At 36.6% G+C, this 22,679-nt stretch overlaps 1 protein-coding gene across 1 annotated transcript in view; it reads right to left on the reverse strand.

Moving 5' to 3' along the window:
- Positions 1 to 238: 238 nt before the first annotated feature.
- The window catches only part of PPM1H (protein phosphatase, Mg2+/Mn2+ dependent 1H), a 215,291-nt gene continuing 192,850 nt past the window's right edge, over positions 239 to 22,679 (reverse strand). The window contains exons 9-10 of the mRNA XM_063447154.1: positions 3,296 to 3,447; positions 239 to 1,497 (exon numbers count right to left, since the gene is read on the reverse strand). Coding sequence (XP_063303224.1) covers positions 1,350 to 1,497; positions 3,296 to 3,447 — 300 coding nt within the window. The 3' untranslated portion in view covers positions 239 to 1,349. The remainder of the gene's footprint in view (positions 1,498 to 3,295; positions 3,448 to 22,679) is intronic.

The following is a 22,679-nucleotide window of genomic DNA, read 5'->3' on the forward strand; positions in this document are numbered from 1 at the left end:
TCAAGACAAGTAGCATAATAACCCTTTAAAAATGCAAACAGAAGATCTGGATTGTAGTGTGTTGGCTTAGAGAAATTGACAGCATAAATGTTAAAGTACTTAAAGGGACACTATAGGCAACAAAACAACTTTAGCTTAATTAAGCAGTTTTGGTGTATATATCATGACCCTGCTGTCTCACTGCTCAACTTTCTGCCATTTTAGAGTTGAGTCACTTAGTTTATGCAGCACAATACACAGCCTTCCTAAATACTTCCTGTAAAGTGAGATCCACAATCCTGTTTGTGATTAAAGTTCAATTTATAGAGCAGGATATATAAACTTCTAAAACAAGTTCTGAATAAAAAATAAACCTTTTTTTCATGTTGGCTTTGCTTGTCTTAATCATGGGAGGTGTGACTAAGGCTGCATCAACAGAAACAAAAGTCATTTTACTCCTAAATGGCAAATAATTGAGCATTGCGATTGTAGGGGCATGATCTATACACCAAAACGGCTTAATTAAGCAAAAGTTGTTTTAGGTACTATAGTGTCCCTTTAAGAATCAATAATAACCAGTGATTTGTCTTGGGTCCATATATGTAGTGCTATTTTATCAGAAGAAAAAAAAATTATAAAACAAATTATCGGAGGCACATTCTGAAATTTAAAGCAGATATTTCCCCATTTGAGGTCTCTGACTTATTGCATTTAACTTCAGAAATTCTTAGAGATATTTTAAGTAATTATTTGGAGTTTATCTTTCTGAATGCTGTGTAAAACACAACTTAACTTTCTATACTTTGTCATGGGTTTACCACCCTATTGCTCACTTTTCCACAGCATGTGAGTATGTTATGGAAAATCAGCTTTTACAAAAGTATTGGCAAATATGGAGTTAATTAATGTCAAGAGATTAGGCAATTGCATTCAAGATGAATGTTCTCAGTGACAAGAAAATTAAGAAACATATAATATTCACAAGACCTAAGTTTGTGAACGGATACAATGGTTTAAATATCTTTAGTCCCCGTTCAAACCATGCCATCTTTCAATACATTTTGGATGTATTGCAAGCAGCGGTTTTAATTATGTTCGTAAAACAGTGAAAATAATTCACATTTAAACAAAACACAAAATCAATAAATGGGCTGGGTAACAACAGTGAACAACACAATGAATCACAGAATGATAGCAGCATTTAAATATACACTGTATGAGATTCAAATGTACAAGTTATGGAATGGTTTATATTAAAGAATACTCAATGCCCAAATTCCTCCATGTTTCCATTTACAATATTCTAACAGTACATCACCAATAGAAAACTGACCATGTCCTCAACTATTTACGACATGAAATAGCTGAGCTCATACTAGTCTATTGCCATGTGCTAAAGGTATGACGTAAACGGAGATATCATCTCCTGAACCCAGCCTGTCGTTGGAAATTCTCCAGCCTCTGTCTTTCAGTACTCCTCTTGCCCGCATCACAAGATCCTGAGCTGCCAGTGTGTATCTATGAGACAAGAGAAAATAAGATTAAAAAAAAAAAAAGTGTGCAGACAATAGAGAAAAAAAATTAAACCGTAGAAAGCTGTGTAGCAGATCAATGTTGCTCTCGCTACATTTTGGAGTCGTCAACCTGTATTGATTATATCAGCACTCAGAAGATTAAACGACAGTAACATTTATTATTTAAGACCACTAGAGCGTTCATGCACATTTATATGCTCTAGGGATGATCCTGAATTACTTCTATGAAAACACTTATAAATCTCTAAATAACACAAACCTCTAGTCACCATTATGCTTGAGAAGACCAAACAAATTAGTAGATAACTAGGGTATTCCAGTGCAAACTAAATGCAGTACTACTTACTAATGACTTAATACCATGCCCTCACTCACACACTTAAAGGACCACTATAGTCCCCACCAACCTCAGGGTCCCACTCTCGCCGAGAGGAAGGGGTTAAACTCTTACCTTTCTCCAGCGCCGGTCTCCCTCGGCACTGGGGGAATCTTCTCCCTCTTCCGACGTCATCCGCCGAATGCGCATGCGCGGCAAGAGCCGTGCGCGCATTCAATCAGTCCATAGGAAAGTATTTCTCAATGCTTTCCTATGAACATCAGTGTCTTCTCACTGTGATTTTCACAGTGAGAAGCGCGGAAGCGCCTCTAGCGGCTGTCAATGAGACAGCCACTAGAGGCTGCATTAACCCTATTGTAAACATAGCAGTTTCTCTGAAACTGCTATGTTTACAGCTGAAGGGTTAACCCTAGATGGACCTGGCACCCAGACCACTTCATTGAGCTGGGTGCCTATAGTGGTCCTTTAACCCCTTAAGGACCAAAGTTCTGGAATAAACATAACATGTAATGTGTCCTTAACCCCTTAAGGACACATGTGTCCTTAAACAAGTTTAAGCTCAAATGTGCCTTCACAGAAAGAACCCATATCTTTCCATATCAGAGTGATTCAAACTATGACATTATAATGTTACTGAATTCTTAGTTCTCCATTTGCTCATATGATAACCTCCTGCATTTACAGCAAGTCTTAAGGGAATTCTCTGGGCACCATAACAACTTAATGAAAATGAAGATGTTATATGATTACCAGGAGGCCTATGTCCCTTCCTTACCAATAAGGGTTAAACATCCACGAATGATTTAACCTCAAAATCAGCTCTGCATCTCTGTTTAACTCGGTCTCGCCCACAACCCCTTCGAAAATTATTTTAAAAGAAGTGGTGAAAGGTTTCAAGTGCCAGGGACCTACTGGCACCATATCGAAGTTGTTATGTTGCTCAAACTGTTCCTTTAAATTCACTTACAGTGTTTTTCTTCACCACTTCCACTGGAATTCTATTTCATGGACCAACTACCCTTTCTGTAAATCCTCTGATCTTAAACTCATGACCCCTTGTTCTCATGTAGCTCTTTACCGTCTGTCCTCTGGGCTATATATATATATATATATATATATATATATATATATTCAGGTCATCAAGCATTTCTTTGTAAGTTTTATTTTTCTTATAAAGAATGTATTATTTTATTAGCCGTACTTTGAACAGTTTCTAGCTCATTTATATCCTCTGGGAATATGTTCTTCAGAATTGTACACAATATATAAAGATGAGGTCTAACTGGGGATCTGTAAAGTGATGTAAGGGGGCCTTACAGTTTCTGCTACTACTAACCCAACCAAGAATTCAACTGATCCTACCTACGGCACTATAACATTGCATATCAAATTTCAAATTCCCATATTGTATACAGCTAATAGTTCGAAAAAGATGAGTACAAACCTGTGAGGGTCATCGGGGTCACAATTTGCTAAAAAATTTGTAACAGCTTCTGAGACTTCTTCATTTGACAGTACATCCCACAGACCATCCGTGGCCAAAACCAACACATCGTCAGCACTGTGCTCATACTGTGCTAGATTGTAAACTCTCACCTGAAAATAGAACATAGAAGAAACATTAACATGGCAGGCAGGGCTTAAAAGCCAAGAGGTCTAGCTACCACTGACAACTTATTGAAACATTTAGATTGCTACATACCATCAGAAAGCTGCCAATGTTGTGAATTTGGATAATGAAAGAAGTAACAAACTAAAGGTCTTAAACGCAACACTGCTGGGACCACAGATGGCTTTGGCAGCATATAGATATAACAACAATAAATCATTGCAATTCAGAACATATTCAATAATAAAAATTATTCATTCAGTACTCCTTTGACATGTATAGAAATACACACAGTCATGCATGAAGACACTGGATCACAATCTCTGACATTTTGGCAAATGCTCAACTTCATCCCAGGAGTCCTTTCACAATACACCAAAGCAAGTTTATACCAAAATATGAGGGGCTTTGTCCCAGTGTGTTCATTAATACAGACAGTGTTATAATCACCAACACCACATCACCTCAAAAAAGTGGTCTGGGTGCACTGGCCCTCTCCTTTTAACTAGACTGTTTTGCATAACCGGGTTAAAATCTTCCTCTAGTGTCTGTCACACCGTCAACCACTAGAGGTGCTTACACTAACTACACTTACAGAGTAAAACTCTGCCACATGGCCATAGGAACGTATTAAATACAATGCTTTCCTATGGGAATCCTTGAATGTGCACATGGCACTTACTGAGCATGCACATAAGGTCCCCAGTGTTCGTATGAGGAGCTCTGTATTGGACCATCACGGAGGAGGCCATGCCTTTTCCATGACATTGCAGAAGGTGGAGAGGTGAGCAGTGCAGAGGAAGCCTGGGTACTGGACAAAAGGTGAGAAAGAACATTATTTTTATGGCAAACAGAGGAAACGGGGAAAGATCCCATAACCACACTTGCAACTTCATTAATTAGAGACAAATGGTGTAAATATTGGCATACCTGCAAAGTTATGCCAAAACTGTGTTTTACTAATTGGTGCTACTTGCTTCTATAGCATCAAAACTTTATAGAAAGCTGTGAAAACCACAGCGCCATTTCGTATTTAGTATATGTGTTTGCGGTTTCGAGGCCTCTAAAAAGAGGCCCTTTTCTGGCGTAAATGCCATGCCTCTATATGTCATTTTTTTAAAATGTATTTTTGAATTTGGAAATTCTGTGGTAATTTAGCAGCCTAGTAAATTACCTAACCTGTAAACTTACGTGTTTAAACCCAATATTTTTTCATTTTTTAAGGATTTATTTTTCATTTGCAACCCCCATGATTCTTCAGCAGGGCCATCTATACATGCCTTGTTGCCATTTTCAGTTTGTAGATAGACCTTAAATTAGAATTTGTATTGTATTTTTAATGAAAAGTATGCACCTTAAAGGGGAACTATCTGAGTTGCTCTAACTAGTCTCAGAATTTACAGATAGCAGTCAGATTTTTAAATAATTTGGAGGACAGGAAGCAGCCTGATATTTACTGCTTCAAGGAGATTGAATGACCAATGCTCCCTGAAATCGTATTCCAGTGAAGTGAGAAAGAAAACGTTGAAAACGAAATACAAACTTTACAAAATCTTAAACTAAGGAGCAATCATTACACATTTGCAAAGCAGCATGTAATAATGGTCACAAAATATCAAAAGTATTTTTTTTTTTTCACGATAGTTCCCCTTTAATTCTACTGTGAATGAAAAAATTGTGCTTTCACAACTGGTTCTCTTTAAACACATTGAATCAGAATTTTCCATGCTGGGGAGAATTTAAAAGATAACTACAGTAAAGACTGTGATATAGCCGATAGCTTTGGAAACAGAGCATGTATCCAGAGTGATGGTATGCTTTCATAAACTGCTTTAAAGCATTGCCTGTTGGAGTTTACACAAGCCAGAGACAGACTCTGTTCTACTCTGTAGATCATTCCAAGTTTGTAAATGAATCTTTTGTTGAACATCTATTTAGTTTCCTTTCGGCCGGCATTCCAAGTGTCACTGCATACTTCTTAAATTCCCAACTAAACCTTCCAATGATCTGACAGTGCTTGCAGACCACTTTAATTAACTAGAGGAACGCCGTAATTTAAAAGAAGCATTAAGGCTTTAGCAGAGGCAGCCAAGAGAAAATTATATTCAGTATTACAATTTGAAAATGGTATGCCTGGGCAGACATGCTGGTTAATCCTTTCAATTCAGCAATACATCTGTGGTCCGCAAACTCATCTAAACATGCACTGTATTTGGCATGGCTGTACGGCTGGGATGATTTAATATGGTTCTCCGCATTCTTCATTCTCTATAAAAAGGGAATGTTTATAATATATCCAATGATTTCTCCAGTAGTTGCATTTTCTTTCGAGGTCTTTGCTTGGAAAGCACGTTCAAAAAAAATAAAAAAAATAAAATGTTTCTCAGCAATCTAATTCTATAGAAAATGAACCCCTAAAACATTTGCCGTAAACTCATTCTTATGTATAAACAATGACATAATGACAACAGGCATCTGTATTTTTGATATATCAAATTATATTCACAAATAGATTTCACAAATTTCAGATAAATACACAATTTAACATTCATAAAATTTCCTGGTGTCATCCCAGCATTATCTGCTTTAGCAGAGCACTACAACTAGCTGTAGTGGTTATGGTGCTTGAGTAATACTTTAAGATAAGAAATACCATTTAAACAAGGTATGAAACAATTACTAAAAAAATAAAGTAAATCGCTTTTGACTTGTGAAGATATATATAATACCAACAATACAGATAAAAAGGCATTGTGCATCTGTCCTTTCACAACAATCTAAATAAAAGATCTCTTACAAATTCTGTACCGTTACCTGTACTTACTAATAACTGGATACAGTCTGCATTTTAAGAGTTACAATGATTATTTGATATTGAAAACGGAAACAAATAATTGAGTTTAGGAGTAAATTAATTTATACTGCTGGAAAATCCCATTTATATTTCATGACTAATCTCCCAATGGACATTAGATTTTGTCCTTGAGAACTATTAAAAAGTGCAGTGTGTGTATGGCATGTTTTCTGAAGGAAGAATGGCCTAAATGTGATGGATCATATAAATAATATTTCTTTTGTTATACAGCTTTATTTGTCAGGAGATGTGTGTCACAATTATTGCAATGTGGGTTGACAACATTTCTTTTTACTTTTTCACAAAATTGAGCTAGACACTCTTTTGGTAGTATGTATGATTTAATAATGTTTTCCTCTCTTTTAATAATTTGTTTGTTATAGAAATTGAAGAGAGGAATATTAAATAAATATTATAAAAATTAAAGAGAGGAAATTACATTTGGCTATCTTGGTTGGGTCAGAGCATATATTGATACCCAAATATTTAAATGAATGTTCTGGCCATGTAAAATCCAGACATGTGCAATTTGTTTTGGTCTGAATTTAAATTCAAATGAATTTCGCCAATTCAGACATTCGGATGCTTCCGAATTGCCGAAATTCCAAAGTGCCAAATTGAATTTCCGAAGTCCGGAATTGCTGAAGTGTCAAATTTCGGAAGTGCCGAACCGAACTGAACCAAATGGACGCATTTCTGAATTTCTGAAGTGCTTTGGATTTCTGAGAAGTGGCAAAACAGGAGAGGGAGGGAAAATTAAGGGCATGATGACAGGAATCTAACTCTAACCCTACCCCAACCTTCCTCTAACCCTACCCGTACCCCAAACCCTTACCCCAACCTTCCTCTAACCCTAGTAGGGTTAGGGGTAGTGTTAGGGGTATGGGTAGGGTTAGGGAATTGCCAAAGTCCCGAATTCCCAAAGTGCTGAAGTCCCGAAGTCCTGAATTTCGGAAGTTCTGAACCAAAGTGCCGAATTGCCAAAGTCCAAAATTTTGAAAATGCCGAACCGAAGTCCCAAATTGCCGAAGTCCCGAATTGCTGAATTTCGGAAGTGCCGAACCGAACCGAATCTTTACCCATGCACATGCCTAGTAAAATCAATTTTTTTCTTAAATTTCCTTTTTAACTTTGTTAGAGATATTGCTTGGTAGAATTATTGACTTATCCATATTTAGTTTATATCCTGATGCCTTTGCAAATTCTTCTATAGGTTTTATAAGCTGTGATAATGATTGTACCGGCTCTTGCAGAGTTAACACTACATCATCATCGGCTTACATATTTATCTTAATATTGCTTTTGTTTGGATTAAAACCTAAAATACCATCCTTTTGTCTTATGGCCACAGCTAAGGGTTCTATTGACAAAATATAAAGCAAAGGGGACACCTCTGTCTAGTTCCATTTGTTAAAGAAAACCAACTGGAAGTAAAACATTGGCCAAAAACTATGGCAGTCTGTGTTGTATAAAGTGCCCTTATTTGTTCATAGAATCCAATCCAAACGCAGACAGTAGAATTCAGGAACTCCCAGCTGACACGATCAAATGCTTTTTCTGCATCTAACGAAATGGTCAGCAAGGAAGACCCTGCCGTCTGTACTGCGTTTAGGATGTTTATCAATCTTTTAGTATTATGAATTGATGATCTGTCCGGGATAAATCCCACTTGATTTCGATTTATCAGACCGTCATTTACGGTTTTCAATCTCTCTTCCAACATATGCGAATACAGTTAAGTGTCTATATTCAGCAGAGATATAGGTTGGTCATTTCTAATTAGTTCTGGGGTTTTGTCTTGTTTCGGTATCGGAACGATATTTGCCTTTGATAGTTGTTTAGGAATATTGGAAGATTTTCCAAGATTTTCAATATTATTTTTTATTAGCTTGTAAAAAAAGTTATTAAATCTATGCGGCCCAGGTGTTTTATTCCTTTTTAATTTATCAATAACGTTTATCAATTCTGATTCTATAAATGGTTTGTTTAACCCCTTAAGGACACATGACATGTGTGACATGTCATGATTCCCTTTTATTCCAGAAGCTTGGTCCTTAAGGGGTTAAGTATAATAGTTGATTTTGTGTAAGTTTTGGTAATGAAATATATATGTTAATATCTATTTTAGAAGGCCTATCTACTATGTTATATAAACTTTGATGAAATGTGCAAAAGGCTGTTCCTATTTTATCTGGTCTCAATAACGTTTCACCGTTATCAATGCTCTTGCTAACAATTCTCTTAGCGTTTTCTTTTTTTTTTTAAACGTTTGGACATAAGTTTATCTGCTTTGTTACCCAGATAGTACCATTTCAGTTTTAAAAAGATTAGAGCTTTATTAGACTTTATAATTAGTTGGTCATTAATACATTTTTCAGTCTCAGATATTCTATTAGAGAGCTGTATTGAAGGTGCTTGTTTAGTTTGATAACATAAATCATCAAAAATTGTATACAACTGTGACAAATGCCCTGTGGTCTGGTAGTTTGCCACGAGCTCCTAGAGGAGCCTGCTAGCCCGCCTCCTGCCCCAGGATTACGGGCCATACAAACTAAACTGCAAACTACTCTGTTCATATCATTCAGGATTATGCTGTTCAGGAACCGAATAACTGCACGAACCAGTGACCACCTCGGAGCTTGTTAAGCCCAATTGACACCTTGTTACTAGTTCTACCACAGTGTTGTAATTGTTCGTCTGGGTGGCCACAATTTATATGAACAACCACGAGGTGGCGGCCATCTAGTTCACATGAACGCAGGCAGCAGTGTTTGGTCGTCGAGTTCATGGAACTAAAATCGGACACAGAAACTCCTGAACACCGCTGGACTTCAATCATCGCCTGCATTCGGTTCCATATGACTTAGAAGGGCACTGTTCAGTGTATATGTTCCCACAAAAAAGGTGACCAAGCTCCAAGGTAGAACTATGAATTCCGTTTGGTAGTTTGTTTGTTCGTAAACTACCGAACTTGACTGACCGTTAGCACTGATTTCATGGAACTGTTTTGGGCATAGGACCATGTGCACGGTCAGTCAAAATTATGACTTCCAGGGCAATTCCAAACCCCTGAACCGATCTGGGAGATTTTTGGATATGTTGGTCACCCAGATCGGGGCTATCGGGGGTTTGTAACTTTTGTGGGAGTTTTCTGTGTTTTAACTCCTTAAGGACCAAACTTCTGGAATAAAAGGGAATCATGACATGTCACACGTCATGTGTCCTTAAGGTTTTAAAGGTATTTTTTGGGTTTTGTAATATTGTATGTTTTTCTGTGCCTTGAGATAATTTAGTTAGTTCAGTTCCTGACCTAATTATCTCTCAGGCACAGGTGAGGAGTTTGTAACTTGTAACTTATCCATTCTTAGGTCCAGGAGAGGGATTATCCTGTTTGTGTGGTAGGGTCAGTGGTGTGCTTAACTGTGTCTGAAATTGTATAAAAGCAGGCCATTTGGCCAGATTAAAACATTCCAGCTTGTACTCCCAGAACTATGTCATCTGGTTACTGGGAGGGGAAAGGGCCAATCACTAATCACTGTTCCAGTGTGGAGGATTCAACGGGGAAAGTCCTTGTAAGGACTAGAGCTCCCAGGATTGAGTGTCGTCCAGTGGGTGGATAGAGCAAGTATACCATTTGGCTCCAGGAGGGAGCAGTTCCAGGGCCCCTGTCAAGCCACGGCGACTGTGAGCAGAAGTGCTGTGGTTTGTCCCCTGTTCCAGCTAGGAAGCGGTCCTTGGCAGAGGTACCCAGCCAGGAGTACAGGGAGCTCAGTTACAATAACTGCTAAATTTATGAATTTTTCTTTCATTATTTTTTTTCTAGCGGTTAGGTTTATGAGGTGGCCACGTATGACGGATTTATATGCGCACCAAGTCACCGGGGCTGTTTCTTCTTTCTCTCTTTTTTCATTAAAAAACAAATCCGTTAACTCTTTAATTTGATTCATATTGTTCTCATTTTTAAGCACTCAGTCATTCAATGCCCATTCCGGTTTATATCTTATAATGTGATTATTAATCGGATTATGGTCAGACCAAGAGGTTGTTGTAATAAATATCTTTTTGATCCTCTTTGCCACTGGTCTATCCCCTAATATCAGATCAATTCTAGAATATGAGTTAAATGACTTAGAAAAACAAGAAAAATCTTGTGGGTGGAAAATCTGCCAACAGTCTAACAAAGCTTAATTATTTCCGAAAATCTTTTAGCATTATTCAATAGATTTCTATTTTTTTCCCATCTTTTGTCTAAATCAGGGTCTAAAATACAGGTAAAATCCCTAATAATTACGACCTGTCCTGATATAAGACGGTCAATTTTATACAGAACTTTTTAAATAAATTAAATTGGAGACGTATTTGCAGCATAAATATTAACCAACGTATATTTTTGGTTATTCATTTTGCACACTAAAATAATAAATCTGCCTTCAATATCCAAAACGTGATGAATAATATTTAAAGTGATATCTTTTGAAAATACAAAAGCCACCCCTCTTTTTTTTATTAGTAAGAGCTGCACTTATAACTGTAGGAAAGAGTTTCAAGTTAAATTTACGTTTGTCCTACATAGTCCATAGCGTTTCTTGGGGCCCCAATATAAATATGTTACCTTTTCATAAATTCTAATATCGTGTATCTTTCAAAATGTGAATTGATCCTCTGAGCGTTAATTGTGGCCAATCTAATAACCATAATCTACTACTTAATCTGCTATTTAATCTACTACGACTTAAATTCTCAACTGGAAGGACTGGGGAATTTATCGCTTTACAAAACATAAACATAAAACATTTTCTCAACTGCCCATAAATGACAGTATAACCGCCATACGCAAACATCCTATACCTTACACTAGGCATATTCTAATCAACTGGAGAATTTCTCTCCCCAACACACTTGTTAAAGATAACCTCCCCACAGTGTCGACTAAATCACCTATCTAAGCCTACTGGCCTCCTAAAATGAACAGTAACCTAATCCCCTAGGGCACTCTATATTAGCCCCTTAGTCTACTTCTTTCTTTGAACAATTGGACAAATTGAAGAGAAAAAAAAAGCCTAAATAACTGAATAACTAGAATCCATACTCGGGATCACTCATTCAATTTGTATGTGCAATCATCTGCTTAACACTAAGTAAACTTGTGTATATAATTATTGTGTTAAATCTTTCATGAGTCTACCTGAGTCTATCTAATAATTTTAAGTGATTTATACTATTTTCTTTTTCTTTCCACTTTTTCACCCCTTTTTTTCTTCCTTACTTTTCCTGTTAAAACGATTTTTCACAAGTTGTGTATATGTAAATTATGTGACTATGTATTATTCGTTTAGTGTTAATATTTACATGATAATATAAAAGCGCTGGTTCCTTGAAACCCCTCAGCTTTCGGTGCTAAACTTGACAGAATTCCTTTCTTATTGATTTCCATATTTTACCTAAACTCATATCATAATTTCAGATTATACAATGTAATATTATGAACTGAAAAAAGAATAACAAATCTTTCTTTGAAAAAAAAGGGGGTCCCAAGTCAAACGACTATGGGCAACAATTCTCAAAAACAGGTTAGATTACCCACATATAACATGTATAACCCACTATATTTGGTAAGAAACAAAAACATTAAATATAAACTTTATTAGTATTTAAAGGGCACATTACATAATAGTGAGAAAAAAAAAAAAGGAAAAGTGAAAAACACAAAAGTGACCTGTGAAAAGTGTAATATTAAAAAGGAGAAACCTAGGGGGTCTGCCTATCTGGCTTGTGTATATCAATCACAGCAAACGTGAGAACATATACTACTTCTTGATCAACCCAAGCAGAAAGATAGTATAAAGAAAGACAGTTGTTTAGTACTAAAATGTTATTCCAATTGGAAGGCTAAAATGTAGCCAATTAAAGAGCAGCAGTCTATGGGGATCAGAAGAATTAAGCTTAGCATTTAGTTTAAAACTAGATATATTTTGAAAATTAGAGATATTGGAAATATTAGAGATATTCAAAAAGGCGAATTAAAGGTATGGGTAGATACAGTGATAGAGATAATGTAAGGTAATGGAAGTAAACTGGTATATTAGTAGAGTCTGATTATAAGGAACAGGAGGGTAGGTGTATAGAGTGTTAATTTGCCACCCCCACCTTAATAATGAGAGAAAACTTCACTTAAAAGAGGGTGAATATGGGATTTAAAAGGGAAAACAGAAGGGTAGGATTTCATAGCAATAATTACCTACCCCCTTCCCCACTACAAACCACAACCCTGATTAAAGTTGCAAAGAAAAAGATAAAAAAAAAAACAAAAAAAAAAAACAGCAGTCACCCAGAAGGGCTGGATCAAAATAAATATATATGAGAGGTATATATATGGGATTAGTCCAGATAGCTAACCTAGGTAAATACTGTGTCTGAAGGCACCTAAACCAGGGTTAAAGCATACCCCACAGACTACCTATTGAGATACCTTTCTAAAGGTCCTAATCCATAAACCTTACTCAAATACCCAGGGTGGTACAAGTGCTTAGAGGTAAAGGTAAATCCCAACCATATAAATATCAGAATCAGTCCCACACAGATCCTAACACCCTCAAATCTCTTTAACTTCTTCGAGGCAGCTCTAAAATAAAGAAATAAAGAAGCTAAGCTTACTATCCTGGCAAAGTGCATGATGGCAGGGCCTCTAGGAAATCTTAATAAAATAAAAATCGCCTATAATGGCGTCCTCCTCGACGCATGTTTTCGGCGTTATAATGCGCCTTTATCAAGAGTCAAGAGAGAATATTATGAATATTGATTACATTTGATTTCCTCCCTTTTTTTTTCTCTTCCCTTCTTCCTTCCTCTCCTTTCAGCTGCTAACCTTTTCATCAATATTTCGACTATACCAAAAAAAAAAAAAAAACCTACTCAAGTCATAAATTATTTAAATGGGTCATTACAGCACCCAATTTCACAATTTTTTTCCCGTCTCCCTCTCGGTCTCTTCTTCTTGTTTAAACTGGTTTTCTTCTCTTATTATGTCTTTTCTCTTAGTTTAAGCTCTTTTCTTGAAGCCATTGTTAAAGCGTCTGCGGTTTATGAAATTACATTTTTTGATTTTCGTAGTTTAGGTTCAAACGAATCGGGAAGCCCCAGGCATATTTTATTTTATGTTTCCTATTCAATCTTGCTTGCGAGCATAAGTCTTGAAATGTTTTTATTTGAGAATACAGTGATTTTTTTAAATCTTAAGCAGCACAAACAGGTATCTTTTCTTTTCGCCTTTTTTTTTCTTTTTAGACTTTATCCCCACAGCAGATTAATGTGGCACTGTACGCTTTATCTATATAATTCACAGTCCCCAGCGTACAGTAAACAGTATTGCCACGCAAGGGTTAAACACCGCTTTAAAAACAGGGAAGTCTTCCCTTATATTGTGACAGGTTTAGGACAAAAATACATTAAGGCAGGTACTATAAATCAGTTTTCACCTTACCACGCCAATTCAGTCTTCTGGTCACCTTTATTTTTTGGTTTGTTTTCGGTCCTTGCTCCTTTTCATTAATTAAAACTCCAAGGCTTCGGCGCTTGTTTCCTTAAGCGTGTCCTCGCACCCTTCACTGTTGTTCCTCGCCGTCTTGCCGTTCCACTTTCCTCTTCCCCACTCGAGCCCGTCTGCAGATTGCAAGTCCCGGGAATAGTTTTCAGCAAACGTCTCCAACCATCAATACACTTGCCTAGAGCTTCTCCCCGCCGTGTTTGCTTAGCGTTCCGGCTTCAGCGCTCACTTGGAACCCGGCAAGGTCACCCACGAGGCGTCTACGTCATCTCCCCTCCAGTCCAATATTGCAGTCTTAAATGGACACTCCCCTTTTCTTACCTTATTTTATATTTCATTTTCACACTGTGGGTTGTTTTAATAGACAGCTCACACCCTTAACACGTAATCCTCTCATAAGTCTACTAATGGTGGGAATGGTTTAAAATCCCAATTGGCACCTACCCGTGTTATTCCTACCATGTTATATCTTGTTATAGGTTTTCAGTTTCATGTCTTGGAGAGTTCCACCAGGTCATAAATGAGATGTCTACTTGCTATGATGATAAAGTTCTTAATTCACAACTAGGTTATTACAATGCACTCTGAATACTTCTATATAGCCAACCTGTTAACATTCAATAAGTGTACTATTAACATGATGTGTTACTGAACAAATTCTACATTCTCGACCTCTGTAAACCGGTATTGAAATATGTATTCACCAATGGGTACAGAAAACTCAGAGAATATTTTTTTTGGCACGGATTTCTGTTACACATGACATTTGAAAGGACTGATATATATTTGCTACATTTACATGGATTTGATTTTGTGTGTTTTGTTTCTAGTTTTCGTTTTATCACGTACAAGCGTGTAAACACATTCAAAATATTATCTGATGATATGTTGTATAATCCAAAAAATAAAAATAAAAAAAATATATATATATATAAAATATCACATATAAAATATATATCAATATATAAAAAAATCTACATATCCAAATATTTTTCAAAATATCAAATCATATTAAAAATTCATCCAAAACTATAAAATCATTTAAAAATCTTATAGAAAAAAATATAAAATCAATGCCATATCACGGTTTGACATTTACCAGAATTCTGCTGGGCGCCCACACTGCTTCAAGTCTTCTCAAGCTAAAGAAGCCAGATGTCCGTTTGTTCAAAATAGGAACTCATTCATTGGTTGAGAGTATCAGGGCGCCTACGTTGGCTTTTGGCTTCTCAATCTCACAAAGAGCAGAAGCAGCATGGGTGAATGGTGGGACCTGGGAAAGTGTTAAACTGTGCTAAAACAGTTTAACAGATTATAATGGGACTGCGCCAGGGCACTACAACCCATTATTGTGGTTATAGTTCTTCGAGTGTTCCTTTAAGACAAGATATACCATTTAACCCCCTAAGGACACATGACATGTGTGACATGTCATGATTCCCTTTTATTCCAGAAGTTTGGTCCTTAAGGGGTTAAACAAGAATACTAAAGAATTATGAAACACAGAAGTAAAGAACTCTTCATTTTACCAACAGTACATCAAAATTAATCCACATTGTGTCCTTTCACAACAATCCAAATAAAATAATTCTCTGCCTTTATTGTACTGACGAACTGGATACAGTCCACATTTTTAAGGCTTACAAGAATAATTTGATATTTGAAATGGCAAAAAAAAATAAATGAGTTCAGAAACAAAAATTTATACTGCGTGGAAATCCCATTTAGATTTCATGACTAATCTCCCTTCACAATGGGCATTAGATTTTGTCCTTGAGAGCTATTAAAAAGGGCAGTATGTTTTGTCATGTTTTCTAAAGGAAGAGTGGTATAAAAGTGATGGACCATACAAAATTATATTTCTGTCATGTTGCTTTACTTTCAGCCCGAAGGGCTTCACAATTGTTGCAAAATACGAGATGACATCAATCATGCACATTTTCTGTTTTTTGGAACTTAACAAAAATTAGCTATGGTGTTCATAAATAGCCCATAGAACAATAGAATGTTGCACTTTGCATATCTGATATTTAAAACAATAATAAAGTAATTTTACTTATTACTTGTATATATATATATATATATATATATATATATATATATATATATATATATATATATATCATGATTTCTATGATATCTTCTTATAATAGTATTATCAACAAAAGACTCTCCAGCCTGCTGAAAAGGGGATTTATTTGCTAACACAGTTGTAACACATGTTGTGAAAAGATGCCATAATGTAGAGCAAAATATAAAAAAACTGAAATCCTTAATCAAAACTGGTGTTGTTAGATCTGACCCCAGAAAGAGCAGGGTCTCTCTCACACAGCGCTGTGTAGGTAAAATAGTTTAGTCTTTTGTCCTTGACCTGATTTTGGGCAAAAACAAGTGTTTTTGCAAAGCATGCACATTAGACCCTGCTTGTCGCGGGACGGAGGAGGGTGCGGAGCTTCGACCCAGCGCCGAGGGACATCGGCATTGGGATCAGGTAAGTAAATAAAATGCTTTTTTAACCCTTTATTTACCAGGGAGCGGGGAGGCAGAGGGATCGGTAGTGCCAGGAATACAGCTTTGTATTCCTGGCACTACAGTATCGCTTTAACTGAGATAGGAAGGAAAATTATTGTCGAGCTTGTGTTGGGGCTTTAACCTTGTAAATCTTCAAGTACAATCTAATGATCTAATGTGCTTCAGTTGTTTAAGGCTCAGCACAAAGATGTAGAATGACTGCAGGGTACTTTAACCACTGCAGATATATGACCCTGAATGGACATGATGTGACTCACGTCCTTGTTTGCCTTGAAAGGCCAAAGTTCTGTCAGCCTGGAGGAGTTGGTGGATTCAGCCATTATAGAGAAAAAAGAAGCGTGTCTTACTCCATATAGTCATCTCATTTGGTAAACAGATCCAATTAATTTTTATGATACTTATTCACAGTTTTGCTCTCTATGCTCTCTGCAGTAATACAGAGGAAATAACAACAAAAAAAACTTTGCTAAAATTAGATTAAAATGGAATATTCCATAAAGATTTACAGGGTTATTCGCTAAACTTTAAATTACTCCGTACAGAATGGGATGACACATAACGTGCTGCCACAATAAAATGTAAAACAAATAATAAGCATTAAACCTATTGGGGTCAATATGATCCCCATGTAAATATGAGGGTGGTTTCTAACCTCCCTTACACCTGCACCAGCCATGACGGTAGGGGCATATATATTAAAGGGATACTGTAGGCACCCAGACCACTTCAGCTAATTGAAGTGGTCTGGGTGCTGTGACCCTTTTGCACTTGGTGCTGCAATGTAAAATATTGCAGGTCCAGAGAACTGCAATGTTTACATTGCAGCTCTAAGTCTGCCCTTTGTGGCTGTCTCACAGACAGCCACTGGGGGCGCTTCCGTAATCGTAACAGACTTTTGGTCCGTTATCTGACGCTGGACGTCCTCACAGACCTGAATAATGCTTTCCTATGGGGAGGTCTAATGCACGCACGGCCATTGGAACGCATGCACATTAGGTCTCCCCCGCCAGCTGACGTCGGAGGGGGAAGAGTGTCGGCGGAGCCTGTTCCAGCGCCGAGGGACATCTGGATTCAGGCCACATGTGATGGAGGCCAGGGGGTACTGCAGGATTCTCTAGTGTCAGGGAAATGGGTTTGTTTTCCTGGCATTGGAGAATCCCTTTAAACACTAGGGACTGAGCAGCCATTGTTGTCAAGTCACTAGAAACACCTATAAAAATACTGGGGGCATGGAAGGGGGCAGGTCCCCTTGTGACCGCAACCATGGGCTGAGGACTTTAAAAGAATAATGAGGGAGGACAGACCATTGTCCATCCCCTGCCCCCACCCGCTTGTGATATAACAAAAACAAAAATGAGTGGGGTGGACACATTCTAATGTCCCCCAGACTACAGGTGGGGGCTACTTATTAAACACCCCTGCTAGCCTGGGATGGGGGACCATGGGTGGTGGGTGGTGGCTTTAATTATAAAACGTAAAAATCCATAGATGGTGGGTGCTCTAATTATATATATATATATATATATATATATATATATATATATATATATATATATATATACACAAGGGATGGATGAACATGCTATTATCCCCAAGCCCTTAACCAATCCCCAATAAAATAAAATGTCCTTACCTACCTTCCCTCACCATAATAAATAGTGAGAGGGCCAATAAAAAGAATACATTCAGTCCCACAAAAGGCAAAATAACAATCCCCAATAACTGCCGCTACTAAGTTAAATATAAACATCTGATTCACAAAAACGGTCTGGGTTTTTTTTTTTTAAATAACGCAACGCAAAAAATTAAATAAATCCATGTGAGCCCTACAACGGCTCTGCGCAGAATAGGGTTTGAAGGTGGTGAAAGTCTTTATAAAGGCTTTCTCATGCTTTTTGAAATCTCAGTAGAGTGCTCTGATTGGTTAGTTTGTAAGCCAACCAATCAGAGTGGTCTAATATGCAAAACTCACTTCTCTCAAGATGTGCCTGGAAATATTCCCATTGCAGGTCTCGAGAGCAGTGAGACTTGCCTGTTAGAGCTGCCTATTTATACCACTAAATATTATCAACACATTTATTATGGGTCATCTTAACATAGCACCAAAACATGTTTCTGAAGGGTAAAAGGAAAATGTATGAACATTACCTAATTCTATATTTTACAATTAATGTGAAAACCCCCTCAAATGCTAGGTAGGCTGTACCTTGCATGGAACTATAGCTCATATCAAGTAAAGCTGCCCAATGTTTCAGGCTAGTTGTATGTAATCCACCCAATTTTACCCAAGGTAAACCACTCTACACTCGCCTATGTTTTATCATTAGACATGCTACCAATAGATATAGGGGAACCTTTAAAGAAACTTCATCTACATGGAAATTTAAGTTCCCAAACCAACTGTTGGCACATAGTTAAAAGCTGAGGCAGCTTAATATTATATAACATCAAAGATTAAACACTATATTACTTCTATTTGGGATGTTTAAAATCCATTTGGAATTCACTAGTAATATCCACTTCCATTAAAAATCTCAGTTGAGTCAATTTCCAGTTTCTCCTCTTTTTTATACTTTTCTTCTCTACTCCTATTTTTACATTGTTTCTAAGTGATTGTGGAATTAATTATTATTATTATTATTATAATGTTTGCTCTGTATTTGCATTAACGTCTCCAACCTATAAGAAGTATTAGTGATCCTATTTCTGACATATTTCTGCAATTAGATATGCACTATGTAGTTCTGTGCTGGAGGGGATGGGGATTAGGGAGAGTGTTTTTTATTTTATTTTTTTTTAACAGATTTTTGAAAAATCAATTCCAAAGAAATAGTTTTTTTTAGATTTACAATGTTTTCCCTTTTTATTAAACCATTTGGAGTCATTGTACTTCCCCCCCCCTTTCGTCATCTTAAGATATGAGAGTTAGTGATTTAAAATAAATATACATCATGAAGCTTACAGAGGCATGAATCCATTCTTTATGAGGACAGGCTGCAAATTTTGATAAGTAAACCCAAAACTGATCAGAGAGGGACAGGATGCTAGTTAGATATTCATAGATTAAAAACATTTCCCTGGTGTCCAGTTACATTTGGTTAAGGAATACTTGGAAATTAGGTCAGTAAAAGGCTAACTCTTTACTCATACAAAGAATTCCCCTTTAACAAAATTTGAGTTCTGCTGGATATTTAATCAGCGCATGAAAGAGCTCAGCATGGGTCATGCTAGGTTTTACTGCTTATTTATTTAGAATTGGAGCACATACAAAACTGCTGGGATTGACCTTGGAGTTTAGGATAATAAATATATTAATAAAAAAAGGACATGGGGAGTCAGAGAGATTTAAAATATACATTAACCAACAGTTGCTGGTAGAATAACACATGTAGGAGAAATGACCATAATATGTCTCATTAAAACCAGCTTTGTGTCACTTTGCAAGCGATTTTGTAAAGAGTTCTCGAATGTTCCTAGAATGCCCTCCTTCAAGATCTTTTGTCTCACCTATCATTATCGCACCTGAACTAACTGTCTTGAACGTTTAGCTTGTTTACTAGTAACAAATCTGAGCAGACATTTGGATCGTCTGACTACGTCCAGTCCTGTGTCGGGTCATTTCACGTTGGTGATAATATTTTAAGGTTTATGGATATTACCCATTGTGGTGAACAGATATAGGATTTGGCCTAAAATGTACAATTTTCTTGGACATATATCCCCAAATCCTGGTTTAGGGAACAATACCCAAACACTATTTAAGGTACAAGCACCCCGATATAGCAACCTCTGCATTGTACATCCACTGCCTGTATACCAGCCAGCTTCACACCAACAAAAAGAAATGGAAACACTATAAATATATCACTAACTCGATAAAACAGACAGTAAATTATTTATTAAAGTAATGATTTTATATTTAAGTTTAGAGTACTAGTAATTAGACTGCCCTCCTCCATAAAGAGCATTGCATTCCATCATGATGTGCATGACACTTTCAAAAGTCTTAATGAAGATGCCCCTCTAAGGGCTGACAGGCTGAAAGCTACTAGAGGGGCTTCATTAAGACTTTTGAAAGTATCCTGCATAGCATGATGGCATGCAATACTCTTTATGGAGTAAACTTTGTTATTTTTCTTAAACGTCCACTAAAAACAGTGTCTGTGCACAAAAACTAGTTGTTGTTTTTTTATGATTAAGTGGTTTTGGAACTTGAAGAGCCCCTTTAAAGCACAAAATCCTTATGAAATTACATAGCTCATAATCTAGAGAGAAAAAGTATAAACACGGCATCACCTAGTATAATTCCCTGATTAAATACTAATACCATCTAATGAGGAAAATCCCCAATACCTTAGCAATATGTGTTAAACGGAATGCAAGGACAATTTCATTATAAGTTTAATTTATTAATAGAGGATTAACAGGCTTTCAATGTCTTCTTCTGTGACCAATGACATATGCATTTCCAAATTCTCTCTGTACTTTACTAAGCTCTACATGCTTGAATTCCAGCCAAAATCAATACCTTGTTTTCTGGAATACTTTCTTTATAAGCTAAAGTAAAAAAATACTCTCAAGCGCTATATTATTTTTTTGTAATTAAAAATGAATGAATTACTTTCCAAATATTCATAGGCTGATCTAGAAAAAGTAGAACATAAACTGAATAATATCACGATGCTACAGTTTATGGAAAGCCATGATTTTATTTGCACGAAAAGAATTGCTGATGTAGAATCCTAAAAAATATTAAGCTACAACATTTTTTCAGTGAGACTAGATAGGTGCAAGAGGGTTCGTTTCGATAAAGCTGAAATTGCAGATGTCAGAATTGCTGGCATACAAGGATTTCATCTTTGAATCAAATGCTGTCGGGTTTCGGCTGATAACCATTACCATCTAAACAGCTTTTTCACGGAAACGCACAAATGGTGGTCTCGTTCGAGCTCACAAAAAGAATTGCCCCTAATGTTGCAACGGATGTCTGTCAGAGAGTCGATTAAGGATCAGAATGACAGATAAAAAAAAAAAATGCACAAAAAATAAAGATCTGTTTATTTTTTTTTCTACTGAATAAAGCAATTTAACAAAGCAGTTGCTTAAAAAATAATATTGATCAAGAAACGCAATTAAATTGAGATATAATTATGAATGGAAACAAACAAGCCTTTTGAAATATGCTTATAATTTTTAAATGTGGCAAGAAGGCCAAAATACAAACGAGTAGATATTGAAAGCAATATAACACTGCAAAATATACTTAAAGGGAATACTGGCTACAATGTGATATATTAGATATATTGACAAATCTGTGTATAAAAAGTAACATACAAATGTAGCAATACAGTATTTACGTTTTTACAAAAAAAGCAAAACAAAACAAAAAAAAAACTACACACATATGTCCATCATAGTATTATACTGTAACTCAGAGGTTACAGCGGTTACCTGTATTATCACACCTCCAGTCTCTAATATGGGTTGTCAAAGTAGTGTTCTAAATGTATTATCTGTTATTCAAATATTTATTTACTTACCACGGCTCTATAATACAGTTGCAAGAAAAAGTATGTGAACCCTTTGGAATGATATAGATTTCTGCACAAATTGGTCATAAAACGTGATGTGATCATCATCTAAGTCACAACAACAGACAATCACAGTCTGCTTAAACTAATAACACACAAAGAATGAAATGTTGCCATGTTTTTATTGAACACATCATGTAAACATTCACAGTGCAGGTGGAAAAAGTATGTGAACCCTTGGATTTAATAACTGGTTGAACCTCCTTTGGCAGCAATAACTTCAACCAAACGTTTCCTGTAGTTGCAGTTGGAGTAATTCTTGACCATTCCTCTTTACAGAACTGTTTCAGTTCAGCAATATTCTTGGGATGTCTGGTGTGAATCACTTTCTTGAGGTCATGCTACAGCATCTCAATCGGGTTGAGGTCAGGACTCTGACTGAGCCACTTCAGAAGGCGTATTTTCTTCTGTTTAAGCCATTCTGTTGTTGATTTACTTCTATGCTTTGGGTCATTGTCCTGTTGCAACACCCATCTTCTGTTGAGCTTCAGCTGGTAGACAGATGGCCTTAAGTTCTCTTGCAAAATGTCTTGATAAACTTGGGAATTCATTTTTCCTTCGATGATAGCAATCCGTCCAGGCCCTGACGCAGCAAAGCAGCCCCAAACCATGATGCCCCCATCACCATACTTCACAGTTGGGATGAGGTTTTGATGTTGGTGTGCTGTGCCTCTTTTTCGCCACACATAGTGTTGTGTG

This window comes from Pelobates fuscus, chromosome 3 (assembly GCF_036172605.1).
Source record: "Pelobates fuscus isolate aPelFus1 chromosome 3, aPelFus1.pri, whole genome shotgun sequence".
NCBI classification, from domain to species: domain Eukaryota; kingdom Metazoa; phylum Chordata; class Amphibia; order Anura; family Pelobatidae; genus Pelobates; species Pelobates fuscus.